The sequence below is a fragment of the Mugil cephalus genome, chromosome 2, assembly GCF_022458985.1.
Source record: "Mugil cephalus isolate CIBA_MC_2020 chromosome 2, CIBA_Mcephalus_1.1, whole genome shotgun sequence".
Lineage (NCBI taxonomy): Eukaryota > Metazoa > Chordata > Actinopteri > Mugiliformes > Mugilidae > Mugil > Mugil cephalus.
The window spans coordinates 14778441-14796372 of record NC_061771.1 but is presented as its reverse complement, the minus strand read 5'-3'; the positions used below and the strand labels follow the sequence as shown (position 1 = coordinate 14796372).

At 41.2% G+C, this 17932-nt stretch overlaps 1 protein-coding gene across 1 annotated transcript; it reads left to right on the top strand.

The window, feature by feature from the left end:
* The first annotated feature begins 8046 nt into the window (after nt 1–8046).
* Nucleotides 8047–17398, top strand: gucy1a1 (guanylate cyclase 1 soluble subunit alpha 1). The gene is made up of 8 exons (XM_047578234.1): nt 8047–8532; nt 8783–8850; nt 9530–9618; nt 9707–10422; nt 12256–12741; nt 14119–14262; nt 15856–16010; nt 16242–17398. Exons 1-8 carry the CDS (start codon nt 8293–8295, stop codon nt 16378–16380), a joined length of 2037 nt encoding a protein of 678 aa, XP_047434190.1. The 5' UTR covers nt 8047–8292; the 3' UTR covers nt 16381–17398.
* The last annotated feature ends 534 nt before the right edge of the window (nt 17399–17932 follow it).

Genomic DNA, 17932 nt, shown 5'->3' with positions numbered 1-17932 from the left:
CCCACTAACGCTGCGTTCACTGCAACTCGTAAATGTGACTATTTCAGCCGGACGTTTGACACGTTCGCCTCAAGCCTCGCAATAAATATGTATTTTTTTTTCTAGTTTTCTTGCTGTTAAGCGGAAATATTTAACTGCATTAAACGAGGCTTGCTTTGAACACTCCAGTCAGCAGCAGCAGTCAGAAGTCTGCCGGTGGAGAAAAGTGATAAATAAATAAAGATCAGAAGCACTATATATAGCTTCAGAAAATCTCCAGTCAATCATGCTGCTCACTGCAAATAAAAGCACTGTAAAATCTTATGCAGTGGTGGGATTTGCCCTTGATGCTGGTTGGACTTTACTAGGATTAAGTGAAGCATAATATATCTAATTATTACAGCCTCAGCGCCCATGTCACCCTTGTGCTTATGTAATCTCAAACAGCACGCATCAATATTCTTGTTCTGTATATTTTTGAGCTATTTTTAGAGTTTTTTTTTATTTACCTTCTAACTAGGTTGCAAGAGCACAAATCGTCAAAAATTAATATGTCAGAAAATACTGAAAAGCGTTTCTCCTCTGCATTGCCTGTTTGCCTCGGGGTATTCGTGGCAGACACGCTTGGTTGGCCAGGAAGAGTGAGTGGACACAGGGTTAGAGATGTTATATGTCGCCATTGTGCACATACAAGTAGGAGCTTTCATCACTTATATCAAACATCACCACCAAACCTCTGAGAAGGCAACAGCAGAACAATACAATCAGCGTCAATGGCAATGGACGAAGGCCAATTTCTGAGCGTAAGACATTACGTGACTATCTCCAACCCCTTGACATTTAAATCTAACATTATTAGATATTTTAAGTTATTATGTGAGAGTCACACAAAGCACATGTCAGGAAGTCGGGTTGAAAATGGGGTCAGTTTCAGGTCAGCGATGTTTTGTCCCAACAATGCTTCTGGATAAAATCATCAAGAGTTTGTTAGGATTACTAGGAAAAGGAGCTGAAATGTTCCTTCTTGTGGACCTATTACAAATCAATCACCTGGATGTAGCACTGTCAGAAAAAAAAAAGATTAAATAAACACACTTAACAGGCTTCAGTACATGGCATGGCTTCTTGCATTTATTAACATACAAACTACACGGCTGCACTGTAAAACCCGCTCACTTAAATAATGTTATTAAGGCAAAAAATACTATTTGTGAGATGAAAAGGGACATACGCTGGGGACAGTGCTCAAAAGATCTAAAACGTACAAGAATGCAACATTGCTATACAGCAAGTATCCATCAAAGTTCTCTATGTGCCTATTGTTTCCTGAATGTTGCAGTTTGCTCCAGTGCAGTTAATGTACACACATTGTTCCAGTCTGAAGTCATCGTGTCTTTTTAGGATCCTGCCGGTGCTTGATTTGTGATGAGATTAGCTATCTCTGTCCGTATCATAAACATGGTCTTAAACAGAGTGTGTGCAGGGCTCACTATATGGCAGGCACTATGGAAACTCGCATTACAAATGCACATTCATCACATAGCCATAAGTTTATCTTTGGATTCTTCTGTTTGTGTGACAAAATAACAGATGTGGCAGGATGTGACACTGTTAATAACAAAAAAAAGTAGCATGAATATATACAAATGATTTTGCTGTGACAGAAAGCAAACTGTTTTCAGCTTCAGTCCAAATTTTACATGGTCTTTTGTTTCCATTAAGCATCTTAACGCTTAGTTTGTTTTTGCCACAAGTCTTGTGGCATTTTAATAGTTAGATTAGATTTTAATAGTAGCACAGAGCTTTAACATAGTTTGAAATTTAACTAAAAAAAAAGATGAGAAACAGGTTTATACTTTTCAACTTTGTCTTGAAACAATAGCCAGGTTTAAAGTAAAAGAGAGAATTTTATATTTTACACCTATAAGATAACACTTGCTTCGAATAACTTGTACATGAAATAGAAGGGTGGTGGTTTCGGATCCAAATGGTGCAAAATAAAACATTTACTTACCACTTTAACAGGAGGAATCATTAAAGCAAAGTTGTGTTCCAGTGTTACTATGAAAACCTAACTGTTGTTCAAGTCCTGCTTGTATCCTCAAGATATCTTTTCAAATAATGTCAGTGTGAGTGGGACATCTGGGATCAAGTTGTTCTCAGGGGCTTTGCAGATAAAACAAGTTGCTGTTGGTCTCAGTGTACACTGACCTTTCACAGCTAAAAGATTACTTTAGTACGTCAAGTAATAAGTCTATGCCAGGCAGTGTAAGCAAATACTGCATACAGCAAATGTTTCACACAATCATTAAATACACATTCCTCCGGGGCTTCAAGTTAACTGACGAGCAGGGGCTCTAAAAGTTTTCTTTCTTTTTTTCTGTTTTTTTTTTTTTTTTTTTTTTTAAAGCCTATCGAGTGCCTGCAGCAGCATAACACTGTAGTTCAAACTGCTCTCAAAAGAGATTGACAGTTAATTAACTGTAAGAAGAAGACCAGAGGGGGCACCGTGAGAATATCTAGATGCAGCATTCACGTCCTTTGCCGCTATAGATTTCAAATGACCTTTGCTTCACGTCACTGGACTCCTACCGGGGCATGAGGTTTGCATCGGTCCCCAGTGATTCCCCAGGACAACATATGTGAGACAAACACAACATACACAAAAACATATAGGCAGCAGAGTGGAAACTATTACAGTCTTGTGGCTGTATGCCCCCATCAACCAGTCAAGTAGCAGTTTACATCTACAGTATCTCAGTATGTCGCATATAATATAGTTAGTGAAGACATTGTAGCAGTTTTATAAAGGTGGAGTTTTTGCACATAATAATGTTAATTTGAACATAAATGTCATCACTTTCATACTGTTTTGCATTGGAAAAAATATATTTACATATAGAGTGAAACATAATCTCAACTATGACATGTAGTACTTTATGACATGTAGTACTCTGTATTTTCTCACTTCATACTGTGTACTTAGAGAATGTTGCTATTCAGACATCCACACAATAAAATTCTCCTGCACACTAATGCACCAGTCACGATAAAACACTAATATATGGTATAATAAGACTCAAAATGATGATTTTGATGTTTTGCTGATGATACTTGAGTATTTCTGTGTGACTTCAACCGAGGCAGTTTTAGGTGGAGGCGCTGCTGCTTTTAATTGAATAAAATAGCTTTTCAACATTTCATCCACTGGTCTGAAATTCTTCCATGTTTTTCATCTTCTTGTGCACACTTCATTTTGACTATGTCAAGAAAAACCTTGAACAGAGGTGGGTCGAGTGATCAGCCTCAGTTCACTTCTTTGAGCAATGAAATACTGACTGACAAGATGGCATATGGTTGGTTTGGAGGTTTAGAAATTCACATTATCACCATATCTTCGGAAAAAGAGGAATGATTTCTGTTTCTAGTTGGACTATGTTCTTCACTTCTGGAAAAAAAAAACAATGACACAAAGGCTACTTTTGTGTTCCTGACTCTTGATTAAGTTCTTTCATCTTTGTACAGATCAGAATGTCCTTGTTGTAAATGATCATGACAAAGATATGTTTGTTCATGCAAGTGCTGCTGGTGGCGTCTCCTCTGGATCCTGCTGGTTAGAAGCAGCTACAACAGCTGTCACCTCCGTGGTAGCAGATGGGTCACTAGGACCAAGGGATAGCCCACAGGACTGTCTTCAAGACACCAGTCTCCAGTCCCCTATCAGTCTTCCAGATGCAAATAAGCACCTCATTTGCATTCGTTTGCCTCTCGGCAGAGCGCTGGTAGAGGACGTCTTGATTGTGTCGGTCATTCAGAAGAAGCAAGATGTGAATCTGAAGTGCATTAGAAACGTTGTTCTTTAATCTCCACATTAACTTGTTGAAATGAGTGATCTTGTTTAAAGTGCAAACATATCACGGGAAAAAGCAGACAAATTAAACAAGCGCACGGTAGTAATGTGATTATTTTAGGCTCCATCAACAGCTGCTTTTAAGTAATTAAAGTCTGTTAATGGAAAACTTTGATGGAGCAGATATTTTTTATTGGAGGGACATATTGTTGACTCCTGGGCCACCTAAACATTTGCTATTCAGGCAGCTTTAATAAATATACATTTTTCTACATAATACACCATACGAATGTCTCATATAAAATAACAATTTCTTTTTTATCTTACAATTAAAATAGACTTTAAGGAATGATTCTGATGGCCACGGCCATCCTGAAGCCAGATTAAAACATTGCCCCCTTTAATCTCTAATCTCTGTCACATTGTGATTTTGTCACCGCACAGCCTGTCAGACTGTGTCATTGTAGAAGCTCCAGCTCAAAAACAGAGCAAAGTTTTGGTCTACTCCCATAAGAGACCGATCTCTGTAGGACAAAATCAAATGTGTTCTGCACGATCGTTAATGACGATGCATAGGTGAATTAGGCCTACGTCATGTTCAGGAAATCGCACCAGGGAATCGTGATGTGAACTGTGAACTGTGCATACACGGCTGTGTTTTTATACAGCTTGTATAGCGATGTGGCACACTTTTTTTATCGATCATGGCAGCACACTGGCAAGACCGTGAGATCTGTGAGCTGCTTTGCATCCGTGGAGAACAGGAGATTCTGTGCACTTAAATGTGTAATGATGATTTTGTCAACTTGATGACGTATGAGAGGGAGAAAAAACAGGCCTCTTGCTCTCACAGTGGGAGGTCAGACCTGGGACTGCTGGCGATGTGAAAGCACACCAAAGGCGGGTCGATCCAGGGCTGAGAATCATGTGTCAACCCGTTTTTTTTCGATGTGAAAGGGGTATAACCTATGAACCCTTTATTTTATGTTAAATAGCTTACAGCAGAGCCAGACAGAGCAGCTGGAAGATCTGGATTTTGCTGATGACCTGTTACTATTGGCTCACACACATCAACAGATACAGGAAAAATCAGGAACACTGGAAGAAACTGCTACTCTGCTCTGACTCAAAATAAACTCATCAAAAACCAAAGTAATGTGTATCAACAGCAAGAACCACAAACCCATAATCATGAACCAAAACTCATTAGAGGATGTAAACAACTTCACATACCTCGGGAGCATCATTTCTGTCAAAGGTAGTAAGGAGGATGATGTCCAAGCCAGGATTGGAAAGGCAAGGACAACATTCAACATGCTAAGTAATACCTGGAAGGCAGAAAACCTGTCACTGAGGACCAAGCTACAAATCTTCAACTCAAACATAAAGACCACTCTGCTCTATGGCTCAGAAACCTGGAAAACCACCCCCACCCCCATACGCAGTAAGCAGCAGACATTCATTAACTGGTGCCTCAGATACCTCTTGAGAATATACTGGCCCAACAACATTTCTAACGCCAACCTGTGGGAACTCACCATACAAGACACAATAGAAATTCAAATCTGGAGGAAGAAATGGAAGTGGACCGGTCACACACTCAGAAGAAAGAAATCAATCACAAAACTGGTGCTGACGTGGAACCCACACGAAGAGAGGAAGAGAGGCATTTCAACAGGAGATGAAGAAACCTGGCAACATTTGGAGCAGAGGGCTCAAGACCAAAATGAATGGAGGAGCTTCGTCGATGGCACATGTTCCTCTGGGAATTTAAAGGCCTGCGTAAGTAAATAAGTAAGTAAGTACGTACATCCATGGCCTTTGCTGTTGAATGACAGCCAACATAAGACTTACATAAGAGAGTTGCCCTGCAAGAAAGGAAAAAAAATCCCCAAAAATAAGACTGTTCATTATTCAAACCTTGAAACTGATTTATTACGTTCGATGGAGAAATTGCTCTTTTCAGACCAAACAAGGCAAACGAGCTGAGCAGTTTTCTCATTAAGTCCAATAAAATCTATTTTTGTCATGCATTTTGTAAATGATTGTCCAACATGTCTAATCAGCACCGACCCCTTTCCTTAACAGTCTAAGGCAAATCTGGCTGATGACGCAAGTAATCTGCGTATTTGTGAGGATGGGGTTAAAAACAGCTACGGAAACATAAACATACAACAACATGCCAAACAGAGCTGGGACAGACTCCAGTCCCACGCGACCCTCCAGAGGACAAGTTACAGAGTATGAATAAAAATGCCAAACAAAAGAAGCACCTAAATGGTTGTTCGGCAATGCATGATGGATACTTTTTAAAAACATACACTTCGCACACATAAAGAAAAAAGGTATAATGACATACATGGACATTCATAAGCTTTGGAACACAAACCACATGTGAACAGGCTTAATACACCTAAATTAATCAGCTGTTGATAACCATTCAGAACACAAAGGGACTCTACAGGAAGGGCCAGAACCTACTCTACTTTCTGAGGAGACTGAGGTCCTTCAACATCTGCCACACAATGCTGAGGATGTTATATGAGCCTGCGGTGGCCAGTGCCAGTCCTGTATGCCATTGCATGTTGGGGTGGCAGGCTGAGACTGGACTCATCAAACGGTATTGTCGGTGCAGACCCGGACTCTCTGACCACAGTGTCAGAGAGGAGGATGTTAGCACAAGGGGAGAACATCCTGGACCACTCCTCCAACCCACCTGACAACAAACTGCCAAGTTTGATGAGTACATTCAGCTATACACTCATTCAACCCAAATGCAACACAGAACTCCACAGGAGGACATTCCTGCCCATGGCCATCAAACTCTATAACTCCTCCCACTGAGTGTTGGTCACTCCTTGAGAGTGTCACTTTATGTGAACAACAAAACAAAACCATTTCCTTGAGGGATTAATAAAGTATTCTGATCTGGATTCAGGTCATCAATTATTAATTTAAATTAGTTGCTCAGCAACTGAGTGTTACATTTTTGTCCTACTGAAACAGATAGAGAGTTGCAGATAAAGATCAGAATTGTTGCAACAGGACTAGAAATCATCCATCCCCGTCAAAAGCTGCTTCACCCACAATGCTACTCGACCGCCTCTCTCAAGTGGCATAAATTGAAGAGCGTTATTAAATTTTGCGGGGCTTCCTCTGGAGCCACTAAAACCTAAATCATTAAATAATTTGAAAGGCAAGACACCATAAGCAAAAGAGTTAAATTGTGAAGATAGTTGTTTTCTTGGTCTTTTCCAAGTAATCTGACCCTAATCTGACTTTATAATGGAATTCAATTTGACATTTTGTTAATAATAACAACTTCTGTTAAACAAATTTATTTATTGCTAATAATACCATCAGGGCAATAAGAAAGACTCAGAGAGTTAAGCTACCTTATTTCAAAGAAAAGCAACATTAGCTGACAAAGGTGTTGCAGCAGGCAACAATAGACCTGCAGTCTGCTGTTGGAGCTTTAGTAGAAAAATGGACGAGGGACCTTGACAGTGATACATTTCCAGGTATTTCACAAGAAAAATAAATGCTCTATGGAGGCTATGTACAAATGTGTTTATGCGTGCCTGTACATCCATCTTTATGAGGCCTGGAGCTCCAGACCATCAGGCTGAGGACATTTTGGGCAGGAGAGGATGCTTTTCTTGTCCTCAATAATTATTTGCATCCTCTCAAAAGGATGTTTAACTGTCAGCACCAGGCTTTAGGATTAAGGTAAAACAGTCACTAGTAGAGGTGGTTAGGAGAAGGATAAAGGGCTAAGGAATGGTAGTCATCGAATGTCCTCACAAAAATAGTCATGCAAACCCGTGTGTGTGTGTGTGTGTGTGTGTGTGTGTGTGTGAGAGAGAGAGAGAGAGAGAGAGAGAGAGAGAGACATAGAGAGAGAGAGAGAGAGAGAGAGAGAGAGAGAGAGAGAGAGAGAGAGCGAGATAAAAATACTTTATACTATATTCTTAATAATTTATACAAAATCAAATGCAAACGTTGTCACACACAGCACGTAATATACTGGCTGTTTTCCTGAGAGGATGCCAGTTTCATAGAGATGGTACCCAGTCCATACCTTGATCTAAATAAAAAGTCTATTGCATGCAAGGAGTCGTCTGGAAATAATTTCTCACTGCTGATAGGTTGTTCGGCAACACCAGCCCCACTTGCGCATGGATTGGCCTGCTGCTCTTTTTTTTACCCCCCTGTTTCCCATTGGCTTTTGGTAATGATAGTTCCCTGCCATCATTTGCCCGTGCAGTCTTCAATGAATATTGTATGTGCTCTCCGGCTTTGGTGCTTGCCATTTGAATCGGCGAGGTTGCGAGGGAAGGTGGAAGGTATCCTGGATGAGCACACCACCAGATGATGGAATTTCTCCCGGAGACCGCGGCTGCTCGACCACAACTGTCTCCCCCAGAAATTAGATAAGAGAGAGGAGGTTACAAGCGGGGAAGATGTTCTGCGCCAAGCTGAAAGAGCTGAAGATATCCGGAGAGTGTCCGTTCTCCGGCAGCGCCAAAAATAATGAGCTCGGAGACTTTGAGGAGCGCTCAACTGACGCCGCGGATTTATTGCCCATTTCTAAGGACTTGCACGGAAAAACAGGCGAGGATGCGCCGCGACAGAAGACGAGCAGAGCCAAAGTTAACCTGCACACACTTGGGGAGAGCATCAGAAAACTGGCATGCCCCGAGGTGAGTACATGCGTCCGTGATCATGTATGCGAGTCTTGCATGAAATTATGAACAACTACTCATTTAATGTAAAGCAGTTGGATTTGTCGCATTTCTGCCTTAACGCACGGACACCGTGCCAGTTTGTCCACTATCCTGCTCCCTGTGTGTGTTGGAGCCTCTGTAATTAAAGCTGCGTTGAAGTGTTTGCCAGACGATGACCTTTAACTTGCTGGACACTTTTTTTTTTTTTTTTTTTTTTTTGTTACAGTTTCAGAGGCTGCACACTGCCCTCCAACGAATGATGACACTATCGGATCACAGCAGGGACTCTGAAAGGTAACGTGTGTTTTCCAATCCAGCTGCCACAAAGACACCAACAACAGCCACAATTACTAGTGCTGCGGAGGCAAATTATAGGTTTGTGTGCCACTTACGCCACAGCGTGCATTGTGATGATGGAAATAATGATGCTTGGATGGCACAGCCTCACCCGAGCCCCTTGTTTAGCTACAACTCCCTCCTGTCACTACTAGACTGATACTAATGATGATAACAACAATGAGGTGTGATACAGGCTCAGGCTGCCATGGCTACCCGGAGAAAAAGGAGAAAATCCTCCCACAAATCCGGTCCAAACACACGTTTCTAAAGGGAAGGCCACGCAGACAGTGAGACACTCTGCATACTTTCCTCCTGACGGTCACAGTAAGACATGGAGCGCGAATGCCTCCCTGTTAACTGCTTAGTTGAACATTAATTTGCTCCTATTTTGGTTGAGTTTTCAATCATTTTCGAGCAAAATTGCCACCTCGCTGCAGCAGTGTTTTAATTTGCTTCCTTTGTTGTCATGTGGGATTGCAAATTAAACGTCCGTGGCTCTGCTGGTCAGACAAAACACAACACGTACGAAAATGTTGAGTTAAAATGATCTTTAATTGAATCCTCTGTGGGATGTATTTCAAGGTCCACGAGCACCGGTTTGTGTGTCTGACTTTCATATTTGTTGAATTTCCAGTCCGTCAAATTGCTGTGCACACTATCAGAGTTGCAGCGATGATTCAGAGCATCTAGTGGAGATGATGAACATTTATTCAGCCAAAACAGGTAATGGGCAAACCTGACACGCAAGTCATAAAGCTGAATTTCGGTTGCGCTGCCATTATTCACCCATCTCCCTCCGTGTTTCCAACAGCGGTCCCGATGGAACATTTGAAAGTCGCTCTCGGCGAGGAGATCTTCAACATGTGTTACGAGGAGGACAGGCACATTTTGAGTGTGGTGGGGGGGGCTCTCCACGACTTCCTCAACAGCTTCAACGTCCTGTTGAAACAGAGCAGCATGTCGCCCAACCCGGATAGAGAGGGTTGTGTAAACGAACCTTCGGTGCTGTGCTTAGACAAGGATCCGGGTCTGCTTACTGTCTATTTCTTCAATCCTCGCCCGACCACTGAGCTCTTCTTCCCTGGAGTCATCAAAGCTGCTGCCCGCCTGCTGTACCACACCACTGTGGACGTGCTGAAGGACCCCCCCACTGCTAAAGACAGCATCTTGCAGTCCAGCCCACAGCCCAGTCTTCTGTACACAGTCATAGTCAAGGACGCTAAAAATCTGAGTCCCAGTCCGCTGCGGGCTTCCTCAGCTGGGACTCTTCCTACCTCTCTGTTCTCCACTATCTTCCCTTTCCATCTGATACTGGACCAGGACCTGGTTCTGGTACAAATAGGACATGGGCTTAGGAAGAGACTGACCAGGAAGGAAGGACTGCGACGGCTGACTACCTTCCAAGACCACTTCTCTATTGTCTCCCCCCAGATCAAGTGTACCTTTCAGGGTATTCTTACCATGCTAAATGCACAGTTTATTATTCGGATCAAGCACGGAGTCTCCTCTGCAGATAAGACAGGGAAGGTATGTCAACATATCCGCAAGATAACCTGAAAAGCGATGTCGGTGACAAATGGGGCAGAAAAGGTTTTCCTGGTGCTATGATGATATTAAATGGAGTAAGATAAAAGAACAAGAACGCTGTTTATAAGCAGTCTGGCTTATTAGCAGTGTACTATACTTGAGCACACTTGGCCTGAGGTACAGATCAACATTACACCCCCAGTGGAGATCAGAGGCAAATGTCAAACCATTTTATCCATCAAAGGCACAGCCATGCTCGTGGTATTTCTGTAAGGGTGCACAGCAATCGACCCCCTAATGAGAAAGAAAACACATATCAGTGAGTAAACGTGACAGTGGTATAATGACTAATGACATTCAGTCAGTCAGAGATATTTCCACTTAATATAACACTTGTTTTCCAGTGGCAGGTTTACTATTGGTGAAGGCACAGAGTGCAATTATAACAGGTGGAAATCAGTGAGTGGGTGAACGAGCAAATGTCTCAGTCTCCTCCATCTGGGGTCGATGATGTGTTATTGACAGTTCACTATGCACAAACACGACTAAAATGTCAGTGGAAGTGACACGTTGCGTTGTGTTGTATTCCTGCTGCTATATATGAGTCTATACAAGTCTGATCCACATGAGGACCATACTAAAGGCTGTGTGAGGAAATAACAAGTAATCCACATTCTGAAAAACATTAAAAAAAAGACTTTTGATCTTTCACAACTCAGTGAACACAAAAAATAGTCTTTGTTAATACCTAAAAATGTACAGGTGTTGATAATGTTCTCTTTGAATTGGCCTATACATCTACATACATACATAATTTAAAATGTAGTTTTTGGTTTTAATGGGGAATCCCGACATACTTAAAGCAAGAAATTGATGAATTGATCATCTTCTTTGTTCACTTATAATTAGACATTAAAAACTTTAAGGTTGAGTGCGTTTGCATTTGCTAAAATGCTAATGCTGATGTCGGGATGTAGCTGATGTGGTACTAGCGCGCTCGCATTTCCAAATTAGGCCTTAACACAGAGTACAGTTAGCGCTTCACGGAATTCCTCTAGTTCTAAAGATATTTGGTCATAAACCAAGCATTAGACAAATTATAAGCTTTGACCTGTTGATAGCACTGGAGGAACAGTCAGTGGATCACGCAAGTTCACAAAGACAAATGGCTTCCCTGGATTTAAAGGCATGTCATTTATCAAGTCACTCTTAACCGCAAACATGGACCTCATGTTGGCGCAGTATGTAAAGTCAGATCATAAAACTTGCAGGGATTCACCATGAATACATGAATCAGTTTCAAAGCAATCCTCCCCAACAGTTGTTAAGATATCTGGGCCCAGACCATAGCAGTGGCCTGATTGATTAAGAAACCGTCATCCCCAAGAGCTACGCTGGTAGCACAGCTAAAAGATATAGTTGCGTAAATAACCGCCCTGGCTTTGTTTACTGTAGAGGTTGACAGAAAGCTGCATACAGCTGTAGTTTCCTAAACATCAAGTTTGACAAGTTTATCTTTGTTTTTCTTCTCATGTTCATGTCTCAGCTGAGGGAATTTATTTATGTATACATTGTATATTTTGAAAAGCACATGCAGCTGCTTGTGAGGGAAGAATCCTAATTTGGCTGTGGGAAACTTGCACTTCCAGAAACTCATGCTGAGATGACATCCTGCAACAAAATCCTCCTGGTGCAGTCTCAGCATGTTTTCGTCTACGATGTTTTTGAAGAACAATGTATCTGCATGACATGAGCAATATGGCTCAGATTCAAGCTAATTTCACCAATCTTCCCTAGCAGTAACTTATCTAACTATCTAATTTTTCTTTTCAGCCCATGGACCTTAAAGGTCAGATGATTTACGTTTCAGAGTCAAACGCCATCTTGTTCTTGGGCTCACCGTGTGTGGACAAGCTGGAGGAGCTGACAGGCCGAGGCCTCTACCTGTCAGACATCCCTGTTCACAACGCGCTGCGTGACGTAGTCCTTGTCGGCGAGCAGGCCAAAGCCCAGGACGGGCTGAAGAAGCGCCTGGGGAAGGCCAAGGCAGCCTTGGAATATGCTCACCAAGCACTGGAGGAGGAGAAGAAGAAGACAGTGGACCTCCTCTTCTCCATCTTTCCGGGCACGGTGGCGCAGCAGCTGTGGCAGGGAGAAACGGTCCAGGCCAAGAAGTTTGACCAAGTCACAATGCTCTTCTCTGATATCGTGGGCTTCACAGCTGTTTGCTCGCGCTGCACCCCAATGCAAGTGATCACCATGCTCAACGAGCTGTACACCAGGTTTGACCACGAGTGTGGAGAGCTTGATGTTTACAAGGTGGGTTCATGTCGGGGCGAACTGCCGAGCTGAGCATCTGCTTTTATACGTAGAGCCAAGTGTCAGAGGTTTGACACACAAATATTCATGTGTTGTGCTTTTAGAAACAGCTCTGTTGACAATTAATGAGATGCTGGCGTTCGGCAGTTATGGACGTAAATTATTATTAAAATTAAACATTCAGGAGTCTGTAACTAATGACTTCTAAGCAGATGAAGACTGTTGACGTACTACAAATATTAGGTCTGATTTAATGTCTTAGTATCCTACAAATATACAATTTGAAGGAAAATAAAATTGCGACAAATACTTACTTGTACGTATAATACCTTTTTTTTTTAACCAGTACATTGAAGAGATCAAAACCTTAAAGATGACTCCAATCAGTTTTAACTTAATTAAATTTTTTTTTTCGTCTGTCCAATTTTACATGTGTACATAGGCATCATTAAACTCCAGAAACTATGAGATATGTTGTAGCACTGACCCAGTGCCCACTTGAGCCTATGCCTGTGCTTAGGCTTATTTTTAGCAGCCACGTAATAATTTTCCTGAAATAGCCGTGGCTATATAAAATATTAAATACATATATCGAAATGTTACATTTTAAAACCCTCAAAAGCAAATATGTATTTTTTATGGGAATACATGATGTATTAACCAAGGAAAAGCAGCATAGGGAGGAAATGCATTAGATGCCATCACAGATTAATACATATTGGACAAATATTTTTGAACACAAAAATATGGATATGTTTTTGTGTTCAAAAGGCAGACTGCGGCATTAACTGAACCAGCTACCTCCAGTGTCTGCCAAAGACTGCTAATCTGCAGGGAGGTTGGATAATGTAATCAAAGTGTCACAGAAGCATAACAGAGACAGAAGCATGTTTGACAAATATCTCGTAAAACGCTAGGAAGTCAGAGGTTCCTTGAGGACCCTGTTTCCACTCTACATGTATGGGCCTAAAAATAGTTTCACTTTGTCTCCGCTGCATGGCTGCTGAGTGCTCTCCAGTCCCGATTAACCCAAACAAAGAAGAAGAGGAAAAACTCTGGACTTTTAATATGGTCTGGGTTAAAGTTCTCTTAAAGTATTACTCAAGTTTTTTTTTTTTGTTACCGTTCATCTTCAAAATGAAACATGACTGTTAAAGGGATTCTGATGAATATCCACTTCACATTTGTCATTCTGTTTAAAGTTCTTTCTCTTCCTGTCACGGCGTAATTTTAATATATAATTTAAGAGTCTCAAGTTTGAACTGAGATATGATAGGTTACTTGGCTTTGGGTGGGAGGTCACAAACAGCTTCTAAACTTTTATTCTGTTGTGTTGCCAGTGTAAATATTATTTGAATGATCCTCCAACGTATTCAGGTGGAGACCATCGGCGACGCCTACTGTGTAGCTGGTGGCTTACACAGGGAGAGTGAGACCCACGCTGTTCAAATTGCGCTCATGGCTTTAAAGATGATGGAGCTTTCAGATGAAGTTAGGACGCCGACTGGAGAACCAATACAGGTGAGGGTCAAGCACTAATAACCGTTATCCTCCTAATTCATACTGATTTTGTAACCTTCAAATGGTGTCTCTTGGGTATCCATGAATAAACTCTACATGCAAGGCAACACAGCTTAATTTAGTCTCCCATGTAATTTATAACATGTCTGAAGAAAATGCTGATATTCCCAACAGCATCACACTTTCACAAAGCCTTGTTGGCTAGCCTTATTCTTCAAGGTGTTGACAGTTGCCTAGCAGCATCGTTCTCACGACAGATATCACAACTTCAATGTCAAACGTTTTGTGTACATGAATTCCCACGTGGTGGTACAGTGTTAGCCCCAAAGCAAGAAGGTTCTGGGTTTGAGCCCACCAGCCAGATGGAGCCTTTCAGCGTTTTTGTGAGATCGCATTTTCTGATGCTCCAGCTTCCTCCCACAGCCAAAAGACATGCGCATTAGGTTAAGTCGTGCTCTTAAATCGGTGTGAATGGTTTGTACCTCTGAGTTAACCCTCTGATGGGCTGTTGTCCTGTCCATGGCGTACCCCGCCTCTCACTCCATGACAGTGGGAATGGGCTTGAGCCCCCAGCGCCCCTCTAAGGATAAATGGGAATGGATGGATGGAGAAGACCTTTGCTATATCTGTATATAACAGTGTGACTGGCGACAACCTTATTTCATAACTTCAAGTAATAATCTGACTTATCAATTAAACATTGTAATTGTGTAGTTATTATTTTTATCTGAATGTTTGACATAATTCAGAAAAAAAACAGCATAATTGGGTACTGTTAACTAAATGAAGGAGTCAGTTTGCTTTCTTTGTTCAATAGCTTCTTTTCCACATGTTTGATCAAAGTAGAAAGAGAAATAAAGCACATTACGACGCAAAGACGACATAGTTTTGCAGCCAGAATAAAAACAAAACAAAAGGTACGTTGTCCTGTTGGGTTTCAGATCTTTCACAAAATATCATGTGCAACAACGCACATATCATGATGACATTTCTTTCCAGAAATAGAACAACTTTTAATGTTATCCATCCATCCGTTATCACCTACTTTTTTTTCTAAGGTCAGATTGCAGAGGCCACAGGCTAAGTAGAGGTTTCCAGACGTCCCGAATTAAAATTCCTCCTGAAGCATCCCTTGCCGTTCCCAGGCCAGTTGAGATATATAGCCCCCGCAGCAGACTCTGGGTGCAGCCTGGGGTCTCCTCACATCTGGCAGGGCCTTCAAATCCTCCAAAGGCAGGCAGATCCTCACCAGATGCCAGATTGAAAGAGTTTAAAGCGACAAAATTCCTCCGTACATCCTCGAAACCTAACAAATGTATTAAGTGCATCTCTGTCCTCATAAAATATTTGCAAAACAGTTTTTTGTCCAGTGCTTCAAACTGAATACAAATACTCGTTGTCTCCCTCGCAGGCTTTGTCTGCACCTTGCTATGATTTTCCAGGTTTTGCTTCCACCGAGTGCTGATGAATTAAACCACATGAAAACAAAGCAGGGATCTGCTGCGTTTCCCAACAAGCGTGTGCTCACTCTTGTGGATCCACATGCATTCTGCAAACCAAGCTAAATTAAGTCAAATATCTCTTTTCCCTTAGATGCGCATCGGCCTCCACAGTGGTTCAGTGCTAGCCGGTGTAGTTGGGGTGAGGATGCCGCGCTACTGCCTTTTTGGGAACAATGTCACGTTGGCAAACAAGTTTGAATCATGCAGCCAACCCAGAAAAATCAACATCAGCCCGACAACGCACAGGTGAAGTAACACAGCTGGAGTCGCGCGTCATAGCGCCTCTGAACTAAACAACGTCAACCACGTTAAATGTGATATTATATGTTTGCATGCAATCACATGTTTCTCCAAAAAAATATAAAATAAAGAGACAGGAAACTGCGAACTGCGAAGAGCACTGCATTTCCTCTTGTGTCAAATAATTCGCCACATTGTTTTTAGATTCATGTTTTATTTGTGCACGCTCTGTTCCAGATTGCTGAAAGGTCGCCCAGAGTTTGTCTTTGTTCCAAGGAGCAGACAAGAGCTTCCGGCCAACTTCCCAGAAGACATCCCTGGTGTTTGTTACTTTTTGGAGGCCTCCTCCAAAACTTCCAAGCTGACTGTGAAATGAAGTCAAACTGCCGCAGCAAAAGAAAAAAAAAAAAGAAAGAAGCATAAACGTATCTCGTGAATACAGTGCAACTACCTTGTACATTTTAGTTTCAATATTGATTCTATTTTCAAACGTTTTCAGCTGCTTAATTACAGAGATGTCAGTTTGATGTCAAACATGAGTGTTGTCTCTCTTCAATTATCCATTTGTACAGTCGTAGTGGAGAGAACCTCGCGCCGTCTTTCTTTCAGGATGAATCATCTCTGCAAACGGATACGATATAAAAAGCAGTTTTCCTTCTGGACAAGAGAGTCTACGTTATAAATTGCATAATGCAGGCAGAAATATCACGGCCCATGGCAGCACGATATTGTAAATTTGCTGTTGCTGAACAGATTGTTTCTGTAAAAAAAAAAAAAAAAACGTGACTGATTCATTCATAGTTGACTAGACAAGGTACCTGTAGCACCCTGTCCTAATGGTAAACAGAAGAAGATAAAACTTATGAGAGCGTCATGACAAATAATATATATATATTTAAAAAAAAAAAAAAAAAGCTAAAGCAAAGGGTTATTTTCAAGATTTAGGTTTCTAATGAGGCAATGCGGAGAAGATTAAGGTGCCTTAGGGGAACTGTACAGGCAGCATCACAGATATTAGTTTTCAAACAAAGGTGAGATGTATTTTTAATATCAGTTTTCTTCATTGAACTTAGTCAGTATGAATAGAGGCGTCAATAATTTCTTCCACAAGCAAACGAAGGAGCAGGAGCATTGTATTCGAGGTGTGTGGCATACTGCAGTAAAGCATTCCTTCAGTGCATCCAACCAATAAACGTATATGTATTTTTAGTTGGTTTTTTTCACTGTACACATTTATACAATATTTATTACATGAGTTTCATAGCACTCCTTTCATATCCAGAGGGAATACAACACAGCGAGAATACGATGAATGTTTTACCGTCACTCATACTGATGTGCTTTAACCATTATTGTAATGTAATCAAAGTGCAATAAATATGGACATTAGCAAACGTATGTGAATGTCTCTTTTGTACATGAGGACTATCTATCTATCGATGTATCTAATAAAAAAATCTATAAAAAATTATCCACAAAATATGACACGTATTTTATCAGGAAGCAGTTAGTTGAATCAAAAACAAATGGGATCCACAATAGAGACAAGTTCCCTAAATTTAAATTTGCTCAACTGGCGCCCTCCCACTTCAGATGTGCCCTAACTTTACAGTTCACTGTATGCTATTTCTTATTTACACTCCAACAACTTTCAGAAGAAAATATCCTACTTTTTATATATGCAAATATTTGACCGGACATCTATGCTGGTTTACAAAAAAAAGTACTGTTTAAAAATGCATTTCTCAGTAGTAGTAACACCATACAAACAGTAAAGGGCACAAGTAAAGTGATACTTTCAAATGCTTTCAAACATGAGGCCTTCTTGAAGTTTTAATTAGTTATTTATGTCCCTGGGTGTACGGTTGGGTCAATGTCTTCAGAATGTGTGTGGGACCAGATAAGATGGCGTCGTCTGCTAGATAAAA